The sequence below is a fragment of the Podarcis bocagei genome, assembly GCF_964188305.1.
Source record: "Podarcis bocagei genome assembly, chromosome: 5".
Lineage (NCBI taxonomy): Eukaryota > Metazoa > Chordata > Lepidosauria > Squamata > Lacertidae > Podarcis > Podarcis bocagei.
In genome coordinates, this window is record NC_138129.1 from 45,733,437 (window position 1) to 45,755,115 (window position 21,679).

Here is a 21,679-nt window from a genome sequence, read left to right on the forward strand (position 1 = left end):
ACCACAAAATGGGGGAGGGGGCTGTCTAGGGAACAAGGGGTGAGAAAAGATCAGGAATAAGAGCACAATAAAGATCTATATCGGGAACAAGCAGGGGAGATCAGCAGCAACTACTACTTGACAAGAGGCTGCTGCAGAGGTGGCATGACGAAGAAGGCTGCTGAGGAGATGGTAGATTCAGCCTCTAAGGAGCATAGCGCAACTGCTGCCACCACTGCAGCAGTGGGCTATGCATTCCTTGGAGGCCAGATCTACTGCCCCTGGGGATCCTGCTACCTGAAGCACACACTTTACCTTGCCTTATGGGTGGGCCGGCTCTGCACAGAGGCCTTCCTTCATGCCTGCTGTGTCCCCTCTCCCTGCTGAAATTAGGCTTTTTAGAAGTGTTTCGCCCTAGGCAGAAGGTTGTGATATGTGCTTGACTGTGTGTGTGTGTGGTGCCCAAAACAGTTTCTCCAGTTTGCACACATGTCCATGGGCCCCCAAAGGTTGGCATCTCCTGATCAATACGGTATGTGGACTGATCTTTCTCCCTGTTCTACGTAAGACCCTTTCCGTGCCCCCAGAGCTCAGTAAAGGTAAAGGTAAAGGGACCCCTGACCATTAGGTCCAGTCGCAGATGACTCTGGGGTTGCGGCGCTCATCTCGCTTTATTGGCCAAGGGAGCTGGCATACAGCTTCCGGGTCATGTGGCCAGCATGACAAGCCACTTCTGGCGAACCAGAGCAGCACATAGAAGTGCCGTTTACCTTCCCGCCAGAGCGGTACCTATTTATCTACTTGCACTTTGTGCTTTCGAACTGCTAGGTTAGCAGGAGCAGGGGCCAAGCAATCAGAACTCACCCTGTCCGGATATTCGAACTGTTGACCTTCTGATCAGCAAGCCCTAGGCTCTGTGGTTTAACCCACAGCACCACCCACGTCCCTAATCCAGAGCACAGTACATAGTGGCAGTTCCCTATCACCTAACGGGGAACAATGACTATGTACCTCATGGTGGAAAAATCCACAAGATTGGGAGCTTACATAGGTTGAAGAGCAGAGTGAGCAGGCATGGAACAGAAGAAGGATGTATATATCACAACACAATTTTCTATCCCAGGCTCAACAACTTTGGGGTAAAATTATTAAAAAAGCTCAGCAAGGTCAACAACTTTGGTCGGCCCTCATGCATGTTCACTTCATCACATCTGGCCCTCTTTGAAAAAAGTTTGGGCACCCCTGTTCTATTCTGAGCTGTTCTGCTCATTCTATATGACTGGATCCTTTTGGGCCTTTTCTGTTCATGTCAAATAATTTGACTTTCAATCTTGATTCGTATAGTATGGTTCTAGTGATGCTGGAATGCTTCTGATAATACCTTGGATGGAAACAGTGAAGATCACATGATTGTTTAGGGCTTCGTATTTTTCCATTCTAATCAAAGTTTTGCATGTTAACACCCCCTGCATGCTAACACCCCCTTATGAAAACACACACTATAACTATCATATCTCATACAAGTAAAAGATAAAACAAGTGCTTGCTGGAGATGTAGTTTGCAAGGACCTTGTGTGTGTGTTTTAAAGAGAACTGAATATATGATGATAAGAACCAATGTCAACCTCTACTTCCAAAATATGAGCTTAGCACAAAACATCATTTGCTTTTCCGATTAAATAATAGTGATTGAGATAAAAGTTCTGCAATGCCTTTGAAAAATTGTTTGACCCATTGTTAAGATTCTGATATGTGACTTGGCTGCATGTTGGCGGTGAAAGCAGCACTGTTCAGGGTATATAAGAAGGGACCCTGCTGTGCCAACACTTACCCAGTGTCTTAAGACCAAGGTGCAGCAGTGAAAGAATACACTTTAGAAACTGCTCAGAAGAAAGAAGGCATCATGAAGTGGCTGATCCTTGCCCTGGTGTGCCTTCACCTCTGTGAGGGTGCTGTTGTCAAGTGAGTATGGAACAATGGCATGGTGCAGCCTCTCCGGGTGATTCTTGGCTTCAGTTGTGCTTGGTAGCCGGAAAAAAAGAGCAGCAATGAAGTATGAATGTTTAGCACAATGTGCCTGTAAAGTAATAATGTGCTGTTCATCACTTACTCCTATCTGGGAGTAAGCAATAAGCATTCGGGGTGAGGCTTAATCCCAGATAAACATGCCTAGGACTGCTGCCTAGGATCTTTAAAAACCTATGGACCAAGTTAGTCATAATGACTAGCCTGAGATCCATTGTTTTCTACTGGATTTCAGTAGCAAGCCTATGTCTACAGAACTATGTACTGAATTCAGTCGTTCTGAGTATAGTAATGATTGTGACAGTTAGCTCATAAAATTTAGATAATGGGTGCCCTCCAGATGTTGTTGGACTTCAACTCCCATCAGTCCTAGCCAGCATGACCAATGGTCATAGATGATGGGACTTGTAGTCCAACAAAATATGGAAAGCACAATGTTGGCTATTCTTGATTTAGATAATAGCAACGATGCTCTTTTATCAAGTTGTTAAGTGAGAAATATAGCTGTAAAGTGCAACACAGAGCATTTTATCATTGAAACTTTATTTTTATAAAAGCCTTTAAAACCACAATATTCTATCCAAAGGCAGAGATTCTCAGTAAGCAACTGAGACCGTTTTTTTAAAAAACTGAAACCCTTTTTGTTTTGAAATTTTCAAGACATTGGAATCAAATTGACATGACATTTCCTGCAAAGATGCATAGCATTTCCCAATAACTTCTGTGAGAACAAAATGTACATTAAATATATATATATATATATATATATATATATATATATATATATATATATATATATATATGCTTTCGTAGATTTTCACGGGTACAGGAATGCAGGTTTTGGTGTCTTCGGGTGTCTTCCCGTGTAAGAGTTGGGGTGTCTAGGCGACGTTTCGACGAGGTCTCACTCGTCATCTTCAGGCTGGTGCTTTCGGCTTCTTGTTACTGGAACAGAGCAGGATCTCAGTGTTTGAGTTCCTATAAATACTGTTGAGGGGGTGTGGTGTATAGCCTCCAACGTTCTGGGCAGAGAGGAAGTTCCCAGGTTAGTGTGTCTTTTCTTCTTTTGTTCATTAATTACTTGAGGGATATCTTGAGTGATTTCTTGAGTGATATTCTGAGTACCACTTAGGAGGGTCATTAGGTGTGGATTAGTTGCTAAAGCTTTCGTGTCTTGACCTCTTGACCTTGTGAAGAGTTTTTTCTGAGAAGATGGCTGTACTGCACTTAGTTGTGCTCTGGCTTGGCTTCGTGTATAGGGGCGAGCTGTGGTTTTGTGCCCTGTGCCAGCCAGATCTGTGTAGGGATTGCAGGGGGGTGCAGCATCCGGAGGTGCCACTATGGTTTGGCTACTGGATGGTGTCTGTAATTTATCTGTGGAGAGGGTCTGGGTTTGGGTCTGGTGTGGTTGATTGGAGATGGCGTTCTGTGTGCCTCTGGTTCTGGTGTCGGTTTTTGTGGGGAGGGCTATTTTCCAGATGTCCGGCAGGCGGGACGTATCGTCACGCTTGTTCATGTTGTGAGGGTGTTTCTCTATCTCGATGGCTTCCATGATTATTCTCTTGTGGTGGTGTTCCATGTTAAAGAGCAATTTGGAATCTGAAAAATTAATTTCGTGTCCTGTTTCTTTCATGTGTTGGTAAAGAGAGGAAGTTTTTTCTTCTTTTTTGACGGCATTCTTGTGTTCTGCGATACGTGCATTTATTCGTCTGTTTGTTTGTCCAATGTACGTGGCTGGGCAGACTTTGCAGGGTATTTCATAGACCCCTTGGTTTTCTAACTGGATTTTATCTTTGGGGTTTCTGAGGATATTGGCTATTTTTTGGTTGGTGCAAAAGGCTGTTTTGATATTGTGTTTATGGAGGATTTTGCTAATTTTATCTGTAGTGCCCTTGATATAAGGAAGGAGGGCCATGCCATTGTTTTCTTCTGTGTCTTGCTTTTTGGGGGGTGTTTCTTTTTGGATTAGCTTCGTAACCCTGTTTTGCTGGTATCCGTTGGCGATTAACACATTTGAAAGATTCTGTAACTCAGTTGTCAAGTGGTCTTTGTCAGCCAGGCGTTTGGTTCTGGAGATGAGAGTCTTGGCTACGGAGTTTATTTGTGCAGGGTGGTGGTGTGATTGTGCATGTAAGTAGCGGTTGGTGTGTGTTTTTTTCCGGTAGATAGTGTGTCCTAGGGAGCCATCAGGTTTTTTGTAGATAAGGACGTCAAGGAAGGGAAGTTGGTTGTTGGCTTCTATTTCCATAGTGAATTGTATTTTGGGGTGTAGGCTGTTGAGATGTGTGAGGAAGCTATCTAGTTTTTTCTTCCCGTGTGGCCAAATTACAAAGGTGTCGTCAACATACCTGAGCCAAAGTTTGGGTTTGTGTTCTGACTTGTCTAAAGCATTGGTTTCAAAGTGTTCCATGTACAGATTTGCGATGACCGGTGAGAGGGGTGATCCCATAGGTGCTCCTTCTATCTGTTTGTATCTTTGTCCATTGTGGATGAAGTACGTGTTGGTTAGGCAGTGGTTGGTCAGGTCCAGGATGTATTCGGGGGGATTGTATTTGTTTTGAATGGCTGTCAAGGCTTCATTAATGGGCACTTGTGTGAAGAGAGATACAACATCGAAGCTCACAAGTAGGTCGTCGGGATGTAGGTTTTGCTTCTTTATTGTTTCTATGAACTGGAAGGAGTTTGTAACGTGTGAAGCGATAGATTCTGCATAGGGCTGAAGTTGCTTAGCGAGAAATTTAGCGAGATTTTGTAGAGGTGAGCCTATGGAGCTGACTATTGGTCTGAGTGGTGTTCCTTCTTTGTGTATCTTGGGGAGACCGTAGAGTTTGGGGCATCTGGATGATTTTTCTCTGGGGATGATTCTTAGCTGGATTTCTTCACTGATAGGAGAGGCTTTTATTTTGGATTTGGTGGTTTTTTCCAGATAGGTGGTGGGATCTGTTTTTATAGGTTGGTAGGTAGGGTCTTGGAGTAGATTTGATAGTTTTGCTTGGTAGTCCGATGTGTTCATCACAACAGTGGCATTACCTTTGTCTGCTGGGAGAATGATTATGTTGTTGTCTTTCCTCAGGTTGGTGAGTGCTTTCTGTTCTTCTTTGTGTAAATTGCTTCTGGGTGGTTTGCTGGAGCAGAGGATGTTGGTGACTTCAAGTCTGATTTTATTGGCTTCATCTGGGTTGATTTTGGTTAGGCTAGCTTCGACTCCGCATATGATGTTTTCCGTGGGGATGCGTCTCGGGGCGACTGCAAAGTTGAAACCTTTGGAGAGTACTTTGGTTTCAGTTGAGGTGAGGATCCTGTCTGATATGTTATGTACTGTTTGTTTCATGGGTTGTTGTGGAGGGTGGCTGGGCTTCTGGCGTTTCTCTAGTTTGTGGAGTTTGTTGGTGTGTGTGTCTGTCTTATGTGCGGACTCCGTTTCAGCTCTCCAAACGGCTAGTTGTTTGCATTTGTCCCAGAGTGCAGGGTGGATTTTGTTACAAAGTTTGAGGTGAAGAGTGAGCAGATCTTTGTTGGTTTGGTTTAGTAGGTATCTTTTCTTATGTAGTTCGTTTCTGATTAGGGATAGTTCAGTTCGTTTCAGGATCCTTTCGGTAGCTGGGGTTTTAGAATGGAATTTAAGTTGGAAGCATGTGGGAATTAAGTTGTTGTCTCGGCAGTTGCGTAGGAACAAGAGATCACATAAGATGGTGGCTCTTCGGATTTCTAGTTTCTCGTAGGTTCTTGTCAGCTGGAAGGTTTCCTCCCCGTAGAGGTGAGATATTTGCTTTCGTAGATTTTCACGGGTACAGGAATGCAGGTTTTGGTGTCTTCGGGTGTCTTCCCGTGTAAGAGTTGGGGTGTCTAGGCGACGTTTCGACGAGGTCTCACTCGTCATCTTCAGGCTGGTGCTTTCGGCTTCTTGTTACTGGAACAGAGCAGGATCTCAGTGTTTGAGTTCCTATAAATACTGTTGAGGGGGTGTGGTGTATAGCCTCCAACGTTCTGGGCAGAGAGGAAGTTCCCAGGTTAGTGTGTCTTTTCTTCTTTTGTTCATTAATTACTTGAGGGATATCTTGAGTGATTTCTTGAGTGATATTCTGAGTACCACTTAGGAGGGTCATTAGGTGTGGATTAGTTGCTAAAGCTTTCGTGTCTTGACCTCTTGACCTTGTGAAGAGTTTTTTCTGAGAAGATGGCTGTACTGCACTTAGTTGTGCTCTGGCTTGGCTTCGTGTATAGGGGCGAGCTGTGGTTTTGTGCCCTGTGCCAGCCAGATCTGTGTAGGGATTGCAGGGGGGTGCAGCATCCGGAGGTGCCACTATGGTTTGGCTACTGGATGGTGTCTGTAATTTATCTGTGGAGAGGGTCTGGGTTTGGGTCTGGTGTGGTTGATTGGAGATGGCGTTCTGTGTGCCTCTGGTTCTGGTGTCGGTTTTTGTGGGGAGGGCTATTTTCCAGATGTCTGGCAGGCGGGACGTATCGTCACGCTTGTTCATGTTGTGAGGGTGTTTCTCTATCTCGATGGCTTCCATGATTATTCTCTTGTGGTGGTGTTCCATGTTAAAGAGCAATTTGGAATCTGAAAAATTAATTTCGTGTCCTGTTTCTTTCATGTGTTGGTAAAGAGAGGAAGTTTTTTCTTCTTTTTTGACGGCATTCTTGTGTTCTGCGATACGTGCATTTATTCGTCTGTTTGTTTGTCCAATGTACGTGGCTGGGCAGACTTTGCAGGGTATTTCATAGACCCCTTGGTTTTCTAACTGGATTTTATCTTTGGGGTTTCTGAGGATATTGGCTATTTTTTGGTTGGTGCAAAAGGCTGTTTTGATATTGTGTTTATGGAGGATTTTGCTAATTTTATCTGTAGTGCCCTTGATATAAGGAAGGAGGGCCATGCCATTGTTTTCTTCTGTGTCTTGCTTTTTGGGGGGTGTTTCTTTTTGGATTAGCTTCGTAACCCTGTTTTGCTGGTATCCGTTGGCGATTAACACATTTGAAAGATTCTGTAACTCAGTTGTCAAGTGGTCTTTGTCAGCCAGGCGTTTGGTTCTGGAGATGAGAGTCTTGGCTACGGAGTTTATTTGTGCAGGGTGGTGGTGTGATTGTGCATGTAAGTAGCGGTTGGTGTGTGTTTTTTTCCGGTAGATAGTGTGTCCTAGGGAGCCATCAGGTTTTTTGTAGATAAGGACGTCAAGGAAGGGAAGTTGGTTGTTGGCTTCTATTTCCATAGTGAATTGTATTTTGGGGTGTAGGCTGTTGAGATGTGTGAGGAAGCTATCTAGTTTTTTCTTCCCGTGTGGCCAAATTACAAAGGTGTCGTCAACATACCTGAGCCAAAGAGACGCCCCGAGACGCATCCCCACGGAAAACATCATATGCGGAGTCGAAGCTAGCCTAACCAAAATCAACCCAGATGAAGCCAATAAAATCAGACTTGAAGTCACCAACATCCTCTGCTCCAGCAAACCACCCAGAAGCAATTTACACAAAGAAGAACAGAAAGCACTCACCAACCTGAGGAAAGACAACAACATAATCATTCTCCCAGCAGACAAAGGTAATGCCACTGTTGTGATGAACACATCGGACTACCAAGCAAAACTATCAAATCTACTCCAAGACCCTACCTACCAACCTATAAAAACAGATCCCACCACCTATCTGGAAAAAACCACCAAATCCAAAATAAAAGCCTCTCCTATCAGTGAAGAAATCCAGCTAAGAATCATCCCCAGAGAAAAATCATCCAGATGCCCCAAACTCTACGGTCTCCCCAAGATACACAAAGAAGGAACACCACTCAGACCAATAGTCAGCTCCATAGGCTCACCTCTACAAAATCTCGCTAAATTTCTCGCTAAGCAACTTCAGCCCTATGCAGAATCTATCGCTTCACACGTTACAAACTCCTTCCAGTTCATAGAAACAATAAAGAAGCAAAACCTACATCCCGACGACCTACTTGTGAGCTTCGATGTTGTATCTCTCTTCACACAAGTGCCCATTAATGAAGCCTTGACAGCCATTCAAAACAAATACAATCCCCCCGAATACATCCTGGACCTGACCAACCACTGCCTAACCAACACGTACTTCATCCACAATGGACAAAGATACAAACAGATAGAAGGAGCACCTATGGGATCACCCCTCTCACCGGTCATCGCAAATCTGTACATGGAACACTTTGAAACCAATGCTTTAGACAAGTCAGAACACAAACCCAAACTTTGGCTCAGGTATGTTGACGACACCTTTGTAATTTGGCCACACGGGAAGAAAAAACTAGATAGCTTCCTCACACATCTCAACAGCCTACACCCCAAAATACAATTCACTATGGAAATAGAAGCCAACAACCAACTTCCCTTCCTTGACGTCCTTATCTACAAAAAACCTGATGGCTCCCTAGGACACACTATCTACCGAAAAAAACACACACCAACCGCTACTTACATGCACAATCACACCACCACCCTGCACAAATAAACTCCGTAGCCAAGACTCTCATCTCCAGAACCAAACGCCTGGCTGACAAAGACCACTTGACAACTGAGTTACAGAATCTTTCAAATGTGTTAATCGCCAACGGATACCAGCAAAACAGGGTTACGAAGCTAATCCAAAAAGAAACACCCCCCAAAAAGCAAGACACAGAAGAAAACAATGGCATGGCCCTCCTTCCTTATATCAAGGGCACTACAGATAAAATTAGCAAAATCCTCCATAAACACAATATCAAAACAGCCTTTTGCACCAACCAAAAAATAGCCAATATCCTCAGAAACCCCAAAGATAAAATCCAGTTAGAAAACCAAGGGGTCTATGAAATACCCTGCAAAGTCTGCCCAGCCACGTACATTGGACAAACAAACAGACGAATAAATGCACGTATCGCAGAACACAAGAATGCCGTCAAAAAAGAAGAAAAAACTTCCTCTCTTTACCAACACATGAAAGAAACAGGACACGAAATTAATTTTTCAGATTCCAAATTGCTCTTTAACATGGAACACCACCACAAGAGAATAATCATGGAAGCCATCGAGATAGAGAAACACCCTCACAACATGAACAAGCGTGACGATACGTCCCGCCTGCCAGACATCTGGAAAATAGCCCTCCCCACAAAAACCGACACCAGAACCAGAGGCACACAGAACGCCATCTCCAATCAACCACACCAGACCCAAACCCAGACCCTCTCCACAGATAAATTACAGACACCATCCAGTAGCCAAACCATAGTGGCACCTCCGGATGCTGCACCCCCCTGCAATCCCTACACAGATCTGGCTGGCACAGGGCACAAAACCACAGCTCGCCCCTATACACGAAGCCAAGCCAGAGCACAACTAAGTGCAGTACAGCCATCTTCTCAGAAAAAACTCTTCACAAGGTCAAGAGGTCAAGACACGAAAGCTTTAGCAACTAATCCACACCTAATGACCCTCCTAAGTGGTACTCAGAATATCACTCAAGAAATCACTCAAGATATCCCTCAAGTAATTAATGAACAAAAGAAGAAAAGACACACTAACCTGGGAACTTCCTCTCTGCCCAGAACGTTGGAGGCTATACACCACACCCCCTCAACAGTATTTATAGGAACTCAAACACTGAGATCCTGCTCTGTTCCAGTAACAAGAAGCCGAAAGCACCAGCCTGAAGATGACGAGTGAGACCTCGTCGAAACGTCGCCTAGACACCCCAACTCTTACACGGGAAGACACCCGAAGACACCAAAACCTGCATATATATATATATATATATACTCCTGTACACATTTACCTGAAAGTAGCGTAAATGCTGCTGAACTCAGTGGGCCGAACTTCTCAGGAGATGTGCACAGGAATGATTATACTGTTAATGTTCTTTCTTTCATTCATTTGTATTTCACTGCATTATTAGAACTGCATTTATGATGCAAAAAATGGAAGGAAATTAAAGGAAATTTAGAAAATTGGAGTAAATTGAAGCTGTCATTATGGGGCAGAATATCAATGATTAAAATGACAGTATTTACTTTGCAATAAAAATTAAATTAAAAAGGGGGGGGGAGAATTGCATGTATGAGGAATGTATGTTTCCTATGCAGGCCTTTTTCAGTCTCTATTCAATTCACTCCCTACATCAATTGCTTTAATGTATGAGACAAATTATTCATTTAGCTCAGCATTTTTTCTCAAAAGTAGCCAGGCAGATGTCCTTGGTAAGCTCATGGGAGGCGTGATGGTGACAGCCATCATTTTTCTGTCCTCCTCAGCAAATCAGAGTTATGCTGTAAACACTGAAAAACAACAGAAGAGTTTTGTGGGATCTTAAACACTTTTCATTGTTTTTGCTGCAAGAAGCTAACACAACTACGGTACCTCTCTGAAAATTGTGAATATGGAGATTCCAATCTCAGTGATGCTAGTTAATAGCCATGGAATCTTACTACTCATAGTATGTACAGTATATGGGTAAAAAACTTATTTTCCTTAGAGCTAGGAAGGCCTGATGTATGTGTCTCCACAAGCAATTATTTGGTCCCGCAAGATCACTCTAATTCTGGTAGTGGTAGGAGAAATGTTTTTTAATTATTTAAGTACAGTATGTACCGTAGGTATTGGGGTGGGCAGAGAGAGCCAACTAGAGCCTTAATTGGCATGTTAATTGATCCTTCCTTGCTTGTCGGGTGTAACATTAACTGATGAACAGCTAGTGGGCAATAACACACACACACACACACACACACACACACACACACACACACACACACACAGCTCAGCTGCTCAGCTGAAGAGGGAGCTGTGTGCCTCTGTGTGTATGTATGTGAGACTGTGAGATGGGCACACCCACTTTTGGCAGCACCCACTGCTGCCACGCAGTCCTAGAACGATGGCTAAGGATGAATGTGGCCTTTGAGCCCAAAACGTTTTGCCATCCCTGCAGTAGAGAATCACTGAGAAGGGCAAAGACAGGATCCAAAATAGTTTAGCTAATACCTTTTTATTGAATCAGCAGCTGTAGGTATTGGTTAAATAACAAGTAAGATGAAAGATAGACAGAGCACTTTTGGGCAGGGAGGAAAGGAGAAATGTGCAATATCGCAGAAGAGAAGTCCAGTGGAAGAACCTGTACAAGTGTCCCTCTTGGCTTTCCATTCCTTGTTAACAACACAGTGCGAGAGTTAGTGTGGCCTTTTAAGGTTAGGATGGTGTCAGGTTAGCTTGAACCCTGATGGAATTAGATGGAAGTTAGTGTGCTTGCCTTAGGTATTATATGGTTCAGACCAGAGAATTCCATCAATGGTCTGAAGATATTCCACTGAGCATACTTAACATGCAAAGAGTTTACAGCTGTCTTTTTGACTCTGCGTCTAACTCTTCATCCCATACAGAGTTCCCCTGAAAAAGTTCAAGTCCATGCGGGAGGTGATGAAGGAGAAGGGTGTCCTTGAAAAGTTCCTAAAGGACAATCATTATGACCCTGCCAGCAAGTACCTCAACAACTATGCCAGTGGTTACGAACCCCTTGCTAACTACATGGACGTGAGTATACGGTTGGCTAAGAGAAGCTACCAAAATCATAGAAAGAGCAAAACTAGGAAAGAGTAAAGGCTAGGATTTCAACATGTGCTGGATGGAATAAGAAGTCCAGATTTAGCTGAATATCAATGTTTGAGTCCTAATATGTGACTATTAAAAATCATGGGAATTTTAAGTTTTGAGAATGGAATTGTGGTTCTCTTTGTGCATCACTCTAAATTAAAATATATGGGAGAGCATGAAAAATCAAAAGAAGAAAAATATATATGAGGAATATTTTTGGGTAGTTACAGTAATGGGTAGTTTTTGCTTCCTTTTGGGGCGGTTGTGCAAAATGTTCTATTGCATGTGCTGGGAATTTATGCAGATATCAATGTGGGGAGGCTATTGTTGATGGCAATGTACTCCTTTCTCTAGATGTCCTATTATGGAGAGATCAGCATTGGAACTCCACCCCAGAACTTCTTGGTTCTCTTTGACACTGGGTCATCCAACCTCTGGGTGCCATCAGTCTACTGCCAGAGTCAGGCTTGCAGTGAGTATCCTCTAAGCCAGTGGTGGCCAAGCGTGGTCCTCCAGCCATTTGGGGACTACAACCAGTGGCGGAGCTTCATGCTCTGGCACCGTGGGGCAGAGAGCAGGCGGGGCTGGGGCTGGCGTGTGTCCTGGAGGCATGGCACACTGCCTGCAGGGGTGTGGCACCCAGCACGGGGGGGGGGGCAGCCGCGATGGCACCCCACCAGGATTGTGCTGCCGGGGGTGGTGCACTCCCCCTGCACTCCTCTTCCTCAGACAGTGACTACAACTCCCATAATCCCTAGCTAACAGGACCAGTGGTCAGGGAGAGCCAAGTTTGGCCACCACTGCTCTAAGCAAAACAAAGGTGAAGAATGATTTTTGGGTTTATATTTTGGTGCTGGAACTTTTCTCACTCACAGCTGTGGATTCAGGTTCAATGGTGGATGAGAAGAGGGAGTGACACACATGGTATTAAAACCTAGTTTTGTTGTGAGCCTAAAAGTGACACAAGTCTGTTTTTCTTTAATTTCTACCACTAGCAAACCACCCATTGTTCAACCCCAGCCAGTCTTCTACTTATTCCACCAACGACCAGACCTTCTCTTTGCAGTATGGAACTGGGAGCCTCACTGGGCTCTTTGGCTATGATACCGTAACGGTAAGCAGCAGTGCACCCTATATTGGTTTCAATAGTAACAACAACAACAACAACAACAACAACAACAACAACAACAACAACTGTATGCCACCCATCTGATTGTGTTGCCCCAGCCACTCTGGATAGTTCCCAACAGAATATTAAAAACTGCTTCTTGCAACAGAAGCAGATAGATAGTAATTTAGTTGCCAGGAAGGAATCCATTCTAACATTCCTAATGCAATGCACTTAGATCACACAGGTAACAAAGTATAGTGACCTTGAGCACAGCCAAAGCTGCAGATGCAGTGGAGGGTGGGGAGAAACCCTCTTGTACAAATATACTTGGAGATCTATTACAGCCAACCTCAACAATCAGTTCTTCAATAGCACTCTGTGAACTTAATGAAAGAGCGTCATTATCAAGAAAGCATCTGTGGCATCTGACCTATGCAAGGCAAGCCAGTTCAGGAATATGTGCACCCATTTCAATACTATGCACCAGGCAAGAGGATTTCTGCATAGCCACAGTGACCAGAGAGCAGTCATTCTCAAACCTGTTGTCACTTGTCCTCACCATGTCCCCTTTCCCCCCAGTTGCATGGCACACAACAGCTTTGTGTGATGCCATTCTGCTATATTTCTTGATGGCACTTGTCCACTTTACAGTGGTGCCACTTTCTCTGTCACAGTAGTATGAGAACTGATATTTCTACTTTGGAACAAGGCAGCTGGTAGTGACACTGCACTAGCGCAGTGACTGCTATTATATTCCATGCATAATACTCATTAGCTCAAGGGATTTATTAGATTAGTCTACTATATTTTTTAAGATGGTAAAAGAAGAGAGCCAACTGCATTTCTAGGTATTGTTATGAAGTCCCAATGAACAGAAAATCAAGAGAGGAATGCTTGAAAGTTCATCTCCTCATCTTGATAATGAGCCCAGAGAGGTTTCATTTTCCCAGACATTTTGAGTGACCCGAGTCCATTTAGATCACTTGTTTCTCAGGATAAAAAGTGGTTAGTGAATTGTCCTGTAATATCCCCATTGCATATTGCATATGCTGTGCTTTTCTGGCAGGTTTCTTTTTCTCCCCTTTGCAATGTGCTTTTTCTGCTTGGTTGTGATGATGACTCCTTCCTATAATTCCCTTCTAGATTCAAGGCATTTCCATCACCAACCAGGAATTTGGCCTGAGTGAGACTGAGCCTGGCACAAACTTTGTCTATGCCCAGTTTGACGGCATCCTGGGCTTGGCTTACCCTGCCATTTCTTCTGGTGGTGCCACCACAGTCATGCAGGGGATGCTCCAGCAGAACCTTCTTGATGCTCCCGTGTTCGGCTTCTACCTGAGCGGGTATGGATGAAAAAAATTCTTTTTCTTTTGCATTTGCCTTGCCTCCGTCTATCCCTCTTATAAGTTTCTCAGGACACCTTTCAGTAGAGAAGGATGGTTTGATCTTTTTCCAGTCCATATCACTTTCCCGCTTTGTTCATTCATAAGTACAAATTTTAAAAATATGCATGAAGATTCATATTTAAATACTTACTTTTGAATATATTTTTCCCAACATGCTTTTCTGTATATATTTTCTCACAAAATATGCACTTTTTTTACACTTTGTGCACTTTAAAAAGCATTCTGATTTGCTTTTTTGTGTCAAAAACATTTCTTTGCAAACTTCAGAGAAAGGTGAAATCTGAAGGATATCTTCATTCTGATTCACAGCGCAGTCTGGGAAGGGCAGATCATGTCAGGTCATATTGGAATTCACAACGCAAATTCCTCAGGCATCCTTATATTTCAGGAAAAGTCAATATAAACCAGAAGCTACTCGCCTATTTTGTTACCATTGCTTTAACCTTGAAGTGTACCTTCCCCCATCAGTGATGGGCAAACTAGACAAAGGAAGAGAAACTCATGGGGAATTATTGACTCACTTCTATCATAAGTTCATTCATTCCTGTTCAACACTATCCAATGACAATCTCCCCTCAGTGGCCATGGTTGGTTCTCTTTGACTACAGCTTTCAGATTCAACAGACTGTTTACTGAGAACCAGTATAGTGTAGTGGCTTGAGTGTCAGACTTGAACCTGGGAAACCAGGGTTCAAATCCCCACTCAGCCATGACACTTACTAGATCACCTTGGGCCCGTCACTGCCTCTCAGCCTGACCTACCTTGTAGGGTTCTTGTGGGAGTTAAATGATGAAGGGGGGAACCATAAATGCCACTTTGAGCTCCTTGGAGAAAAAGGTAGAGTATAAATAAAAATAAATAAAAAATTACAACAGTAATGGGATTTTTGAGACATGTCAAATACAAAATAGTCCTTTGCTATTTTGTACAAATGCTAGGGCTGAGCAACTAGCTTGAGGGAGAATTACTAGCCCAAGGTCCAACACTCTCACTAATATATGCCATTGCCTCTGATGATGGACCTTGGTTGCAAGGTTATAAAGCCACATATCTATAATAGCATTCAATTCAAAGTAACTTAAACATAAAACAAAGGAGATGTTTGCTGCTCTGTGTAAAGCACCTTCCATTTTAGAGTCTCTCCAGGTTGGATCCAGGCTTACAGTGCAGTCCTGGCCATGCCTACTCAGAAGTCCTATTTAATTCTGTGGGGTTTACTCCCTTATAAGTGGGGTTACGATTGCAGCTTTAATCATGCTTAGAGCAGACCCACTTTAGCCTTGTCCCATAAATGGCGACAGGTCTACTCTTAATTATGGCTGATTCCAGATCCAGCTTTCTGTCTTTTTCAGTGAATGTATGTAAATAATGAAGTGTTTCCCCTTCTTGTGCATTTGTCCTTCTAGGCAAGAGGGCAACCAGGGTGGTGAACTTGCTTTGGGAGGAGTTGATTCCAGCCTCTACTCTGGACAGATTGTCTGGACTCCAGTCACCCAAGAAGCTTACTGGCAAATTGCAATCGAAAGGTGAGACTATTCTCATAGATAATGTCTACTGGGAGCCTGATCAGGCTTCAGTAGAGGCTTGTGGTTGAAAACCTGGACAGTTCTTTGATTTGAGTTTTTCCCTTGAACCAGCTGAGTAATTTTCCCTTGGGCCAGCTGAGTAATTTCCCCCCATCTTATTTTGCATACCATGAAACATGATCCAAAGAGTAATAATAATAATAATAATAATAATAATAATAATAATAATAATAATTTATTTATACCCTGCCCATCTGGCTGGATTTCCCCAGCCACTCTGGGCGGCTTCCAACAGAACACTAAAATACAAATATCCTTTGCTTATGCTGAAAATTAGAGTTCAACAATCTGCAAGCATATCTTATTCCATTTATTTCTGGCTCTGGCCCTCTGCATCTTCCAGGACACGGAAAGAAGAGCTGTGATTATTATAGCCCAAAAACGTAAGACTGCAATCCTGCTTTTGGTTATTATGAAAAGCTCAAAACCATGGCAGCTTTGATGATGCCATGAAAACATCTAAAGCAAGCAAGGAAGCATGACATCCTATGGTCTTGCGACTCCTTGATCTTAATAGGAATATAACTGCTGACAACTTTTTCAACTCTTTCCCTCTAGCTTCTATATTGGCAACCAGATCAGCAACTGGTGCAGCCAGGGATGCCAGGCAATTGTGGATACTGGAACGTCCCTCCTCACTGCTCCACAGCAGGTCTTTGGAGAGCTGATGCAATACATTGGAGCTGAGCAGGACAGCAATGGCGAGGTAGGGGGGGAACGCAGCTGTGGACTGGGGGCACGACCACTTAGCACCAATAATCTGAAGATGCTCAGTATCAGCACCCATGAAACTTAGCATGTTCTTGTTTGACCCCACACAGTGGATACAGTTCAAAGGATCATGCAAGGAGTGTAGACTCAGGGAAATATATTTCTCTTATTTGGCTGGTGGGGTGGGAGTGGGGACAGCAGCAGAGGAAGCCACTCAGGGCGAGGGCAGGGCTAGGCAAGCTGCCCATAGGGATGGGGCACACCGCAGGGACTTTGGAGTCTGCCTGTCTCCTCCTACTCAGCTCCCCTACAGCTGGGGGGAGGCAGCAGGTGGACCGTTTGGGCAGCACGGAGCCTGTGCGTGCCCAAGCCACCACATCTTTCCCAGGAGAGACACATGGTTCGGGCATGTAACAGGCCCCCCAGTGAGTGCTGCCCGGCATTTTGTCACCCCCTCAGTGGCAACACCCGGGGCGGACCGCACCCACCACACCCTACTTCCTCCGCCCATGAGTGGGGAGTGTTACCAGCTGTCAGAAAACTCCTCTATCATCTTCCTGCCACAAACTCCCACCTTGACTTTGAACAAACATTGAAGATCTGCATTTCAGTTTTAACCACCAGGGAAAGGGTGCCTAAGGATCCTCATTTTTTTAGTTAGTGGTGGTAATGTTTGAAGTGTAATAGTCATTGAAATATGCTGCTGCTTAGCTCTTACCATACTTCTCCTCCCACAGTATGTGGTCAGCTGCAGCAACATCCAGAGCATGCCCACCATTACTTTTGTCATCGGTGGAAGCAGTTTCCCTCTGAGCCCCTCAGCCTACGTCCTTCAGGTATGTGAGACCACTGAAAAGCTGTTCCCCGTTAGTTAGTTAGTTATTTCTTTGTTTGCTTATTTAATCATCCACACCTTCACAAAAATGTGTTATTTGTTTATTTATTTAATAGTCCTAATCCACACCTTCACAAACAAATATCAAGGTGGTATACAACATGTAAGAATAAAATCAGTGAAAAGCATTAATGGAAATTAAAGCCATCAGTTAATACTGATTGATGGCACCAGGCGCTGGAAAAGGTTTCTTCCCTTTGCTGGTGGGTGTTTCAGTACTTAGGGCTGGTTGTCTCATCCAAGGACTTGCTTCTGGCTAAACTGCCTATGTGGTTTTTCATCTACCATGGGGAATATGTGATGTAAAGCAGGCTTTAAAAATAACCACTAGGAAACGTAATTAGTGTCTATGCCAATGTAGTAGGATGCAGGTGTAAAGTGCTTGTACCCTAGAGATGGAGAACATACCTGGACCATTCATTACTGGGATGCTGTTTGTACCCTTCTGACTGCAGAGCAGTGCTCTTACACCTCTGTGTAGGGTCAGTGTGCAACTGTACTTTACACAGCTGCTAATGCAAGTTTGCACTCTTACAGATACCTTTTTTTAAAAAAAACTTTTTTATTAATTTTCCAATAAAAACAGCCAATTAACATATCCATCAAATCATAATCATAAACCAATTATAATCCAATTAAAAACAATAAACTAAAATAAAAAAACAACAAAATCACAGTCCAAATTATTAATTATTAATTTGTTCTGGGCTTCCCATAGTCTGGACCTCTGAAGTATATCTCCAATCTTACAGATACTTTTTAAATAAAAGCCAAACACTGACCAAGAAAAGGGCAAAAATCTTGAAATTCAACATTCAGGTGCAAAGTTTTGTGTGCTGAAATGTAGTGTTCTCTCATTACTCTGCAGTTTCTTATTCATGCCATGAAGTTGATGACAACTCTCAAGCCAAATAGATTTAACTGTGATTTTTCTTTCACAGAACAACAGCGGCTATTGCAGCATTGGCATCATGCCCACTTACCTGCCATCCCAGAATGGACAGCCTCTGTGGATCCTTGGTGATGTCTTCCTTAGGTCCTACTATTCCGTGTACGATCTGGGCAACAACCAGGTTGGATTTGCACCAGTAGCATAAACTCTCCCAGAAGTCTTTTGTGCTGCTCCAGGCCTCGTCCCGCTTCATTCCACCTGCTTATTCATTCTGATACATGCTGTAATCCACCAGCCTTCCTTTCTAAGGACTTGGAGGTGTTTCCTCTGCAAAAATTTGAAACCTCTGCTGTGAAAATTCACAACATGACTGCTGGGCTTCTCTCCAAAGTAATTGCAAGCAAATAAAAATATAATCTAATCATACAAATAACAATTTGAGTTGTATGAGTTCTTGCCTGACTTGCTTGGGGGGAAATGTTATTATTATTATTAAATATTTGAATGTGTGTGTGTGTGTGTGTGTGAGAGAGAGAGAGAGAGAGAGAGAGAGAGAGAGAGAGAGATTCACAGACACATCGTAAACATAACTAAGATATTTTAAAAAGGAGTAAAACAGTTGAAAATAGGTTTTAAAAATTGTACAGTATTAAACATAATACAAAATGAACACCATAGGCAGAAACCTTTTCATCCATCTGGAAAAGTCTGGAAAAGCAAAAATGTCTTTAATTATTTCTGGAAAGTATAGCTAGTGGGTACCTATCATATCTCAGTGGGAATGTTGTTCCAGAGAACAGGGGCAGCCACACTGAAAGCTCTGCTCTGTGTTGCTGGAGAGTGGCAGCATCAGATTTAGGGCAGTGTGGGAAGTTCCCCCACATAGGGTGCTAAGCCAAGGGGGCACAAAATGGAGAAGATCCAAAGTTGAGAAGGTCCGTTTGGGGGGCCCCAAATTATTGCCTCACAAAGGGCACCATATTACGAATGATTACCAAAGTCCGCCCCTGAGAGTAGGTTTCTGAAACTGCTGACGAAGCATGATGGGGGAAAATGTGACATCTCAATGTTTTCCCTAAAGCTGCAGAATTTTACATTCCCCTAGGCCCTGGGGAGGGTTACCAAAAATCCTTTATATCTGCATATGTAAACTGCTTTGAAAGGTTGGGGTTTTTTTTGGGGGGGGGGTAAATCAAATTTTATGAAATAACTAAATAATCTCACCATCACATTACCCCAGAATTATCCCTCCACTAGGGTCTCCCAGGACAGAGAGACCAGCACAACTGGTAGTGTAACAACAAACTGAGGAGCACTTTTGAAAAGTCAATTGCTAAAGTCAGAATGGAACTTCAGATACTTCCCTTAAAGTCAGTGGGAATAAAAGCTTACCCATGTATGATTTTTTTGCAATGAGCAGATCTGTAACCTGCAGGTAAACTCCTGAGCTAAGCAGAAGCACATCACACAAACCCTCCAAGCGCCCCTATTTTCCAGGGACAGTCCCGGATTTACAGAAGCCGTCCCAGTTTCTGATTTGAACTTGGAATGTCCTGCTTTTCCTTAGGACGTCCCTATTTTCATGGGAGAAATATTGGAGGGTATGGCAGGATATCCCTATTTTCATTGGATGAATGTGGGGGGGGTATGGAGTTCTGTGACCCCCCAAGCAAGGAGATAAGTAACTATACATCTCCTTTAGAAGACATTTCAAGGCAGCCCTGTAGAGGGAAGCTTTTTAATGTTTATTGTTTTGTTATGTTTTTTATATATGTTGGAAGCTGCCTAGAGTGGCTGGGGCAACCCAATCAGATGGGTGAGGTATAAATAATAAAATTATTATTATTATAGAATAGGACGTTCCTACTTTCATCAAAGAAATGTTGGTGGGTATGCTTCACAGGGAGAGTTAATGAGCTCTTCTGGCAAATGTATGGTTCTCCATATTATACTGTTTTGCTGATGACCCAATCTGTGAGCAGCAAAACATGTCAGGGATGCCAACCTTGGATTTGGTTTCCTTGAAATAAAAGTCATTGGAGATTTCGGAGATTTCTATGATATAAGATTTTCACCTATTAGGCTGAGCCTAATAGGGAAGGTTTACAGCAGTAACACTCCAACATATCCTGCTTCACATCACATTTATAGGGGTACACTAAGTCTTTTTGCCTCTCTCAGCCCCATTTCCAAGACTTCCTAGCTATTCCTACATCCTTTCTGGAATGCTTCTGGGTTCAAAATCACAGTAACAGAAGCTCAGCTAGAAAGCTTATGCAGATTTGGGAAAGTACCACCAGGGCCAAGAGGATACCAACATGGTTAATGGACAGTGTCAATGAAGCTGTTAGAGACAGAAAGGCTTCTTGAGAAAAATGATAGTCTTGTGAGGGGAACAAAATGGAAGACAAACCTTGGCAAAAGAAATAGGAAGCCTATAAGAGATGGGGAAAAAGAGAGGAGCACATTGCTAAAAACATAAAGACCAACAACAAGCATTCTTTAAACACATTAGGAACAAGAAGTACAATTAAGGAAGTGGCAGATCTTTGGATGAGAAGGGAAACAAAAGTGTGCTAAAGGAAGAAAATGACATTGCAGAAAGGCCAAATGAACTATTTGCATGTGTCTCCACAGGGAAGATGTAGAGCAGATAGCTATGCCTGAACTTAGGATGGGACTCTGAGGAACTGAGGTAAATAGTGGTGACAACAGATGAAATCCTAGGCCTAATAGATAAATTAATAACTGCCAAGTCTGGATGGTATCCACTTGAGTTTCCAAAGAACTCACGGTGATATTTCTGAACTCCTTAACTTTTCCATGACAGCAGTCTCATAGTTGAAGACAGCAAAGCAGCCAAAATAACACCAAAAGTGCAAACCAAACCAGGTTCCAAAGCTCTTACTCCAATAGTTCTCTCCACAGTCTTCCATGTGTATGAGGTACTTGTCTCCTGTATTCTTCTCTGTTCATATATGAAACAAATAGTTACCAACCTGCATAAAAGGATAAAGGCATAAAGCAGCACATATTTGACAGCTCAGTTTTCCCACTAGGACAAGTGTCCAACTCAGGTATATCAAGAGTAAAGGATTAGTCCATCATCTGAGTGCCAGCACCTTCCTGTCTCCAAAGAGGTCAACAGCTCTTTATAACACAGAGCTGTTGGTTAGAATCATTTATTGCCCCTAACAATGCTAGCAAAGGGGACACTGTATATTAATTGTATTAATTCTATTTCTGCAAAGACTCCAATACCCCAAGGCATGCACGAAATCATATTGCCACCATAAGTGCAGAAAAGTTAAATTCACAAGCTAAAGATTCACATACTGAATGAACCGCTCTCCCATCCTAATAGAAGCATAGAATTGTAGAGTTGGAAGGGACCCCAACTCTAGTCATCTAGTCCAACCCCCTGCAATCAGGAATCTCAGCTAAAGCACCAATGACAGGTGGCCATTCAACCTCTGCTTAAAAACCTCCAAT

At 43.2% G+C, this 21,679-nt stretch overlaps 1 protein-coding gene across 1 annotated transcript; it reads left to right on the forward strand.

The window, feature by feature from the left end:
• Positions 1 to 1,793: 1,793 nt before the first annotated feature.
• Positions 1,794 to 18,623, forward strand: LOC308587913 (gastricsin-like). The gene is made up of 9 exons (XM_081195863.1): positions 1,794 to 1,941; positions 11,375 to 11,525; positions 11,940 to 12,057; positions 12,581 to 12,699; positions 13,840 to 14,039; positions 15,510 to 15,629; positions 16,248 to 16,395; positions 17,138 to 17,236; positions 18,237 to 18,623. Exons 1-9 carry the CDS (start codon positions 1,883 to 1,885, stop codon positions 18,390 to 18,392), a joined length of 1,170 nt encoding a protein of 389 aa, XP_081051989.1. The 5' UTR covers positions 1,794 to 1,882; the 3' UTR covers positions 18,393 to 18,623.
• Positions 18,624 to 21,679: the final 3,056 nt, after the last annotated feature.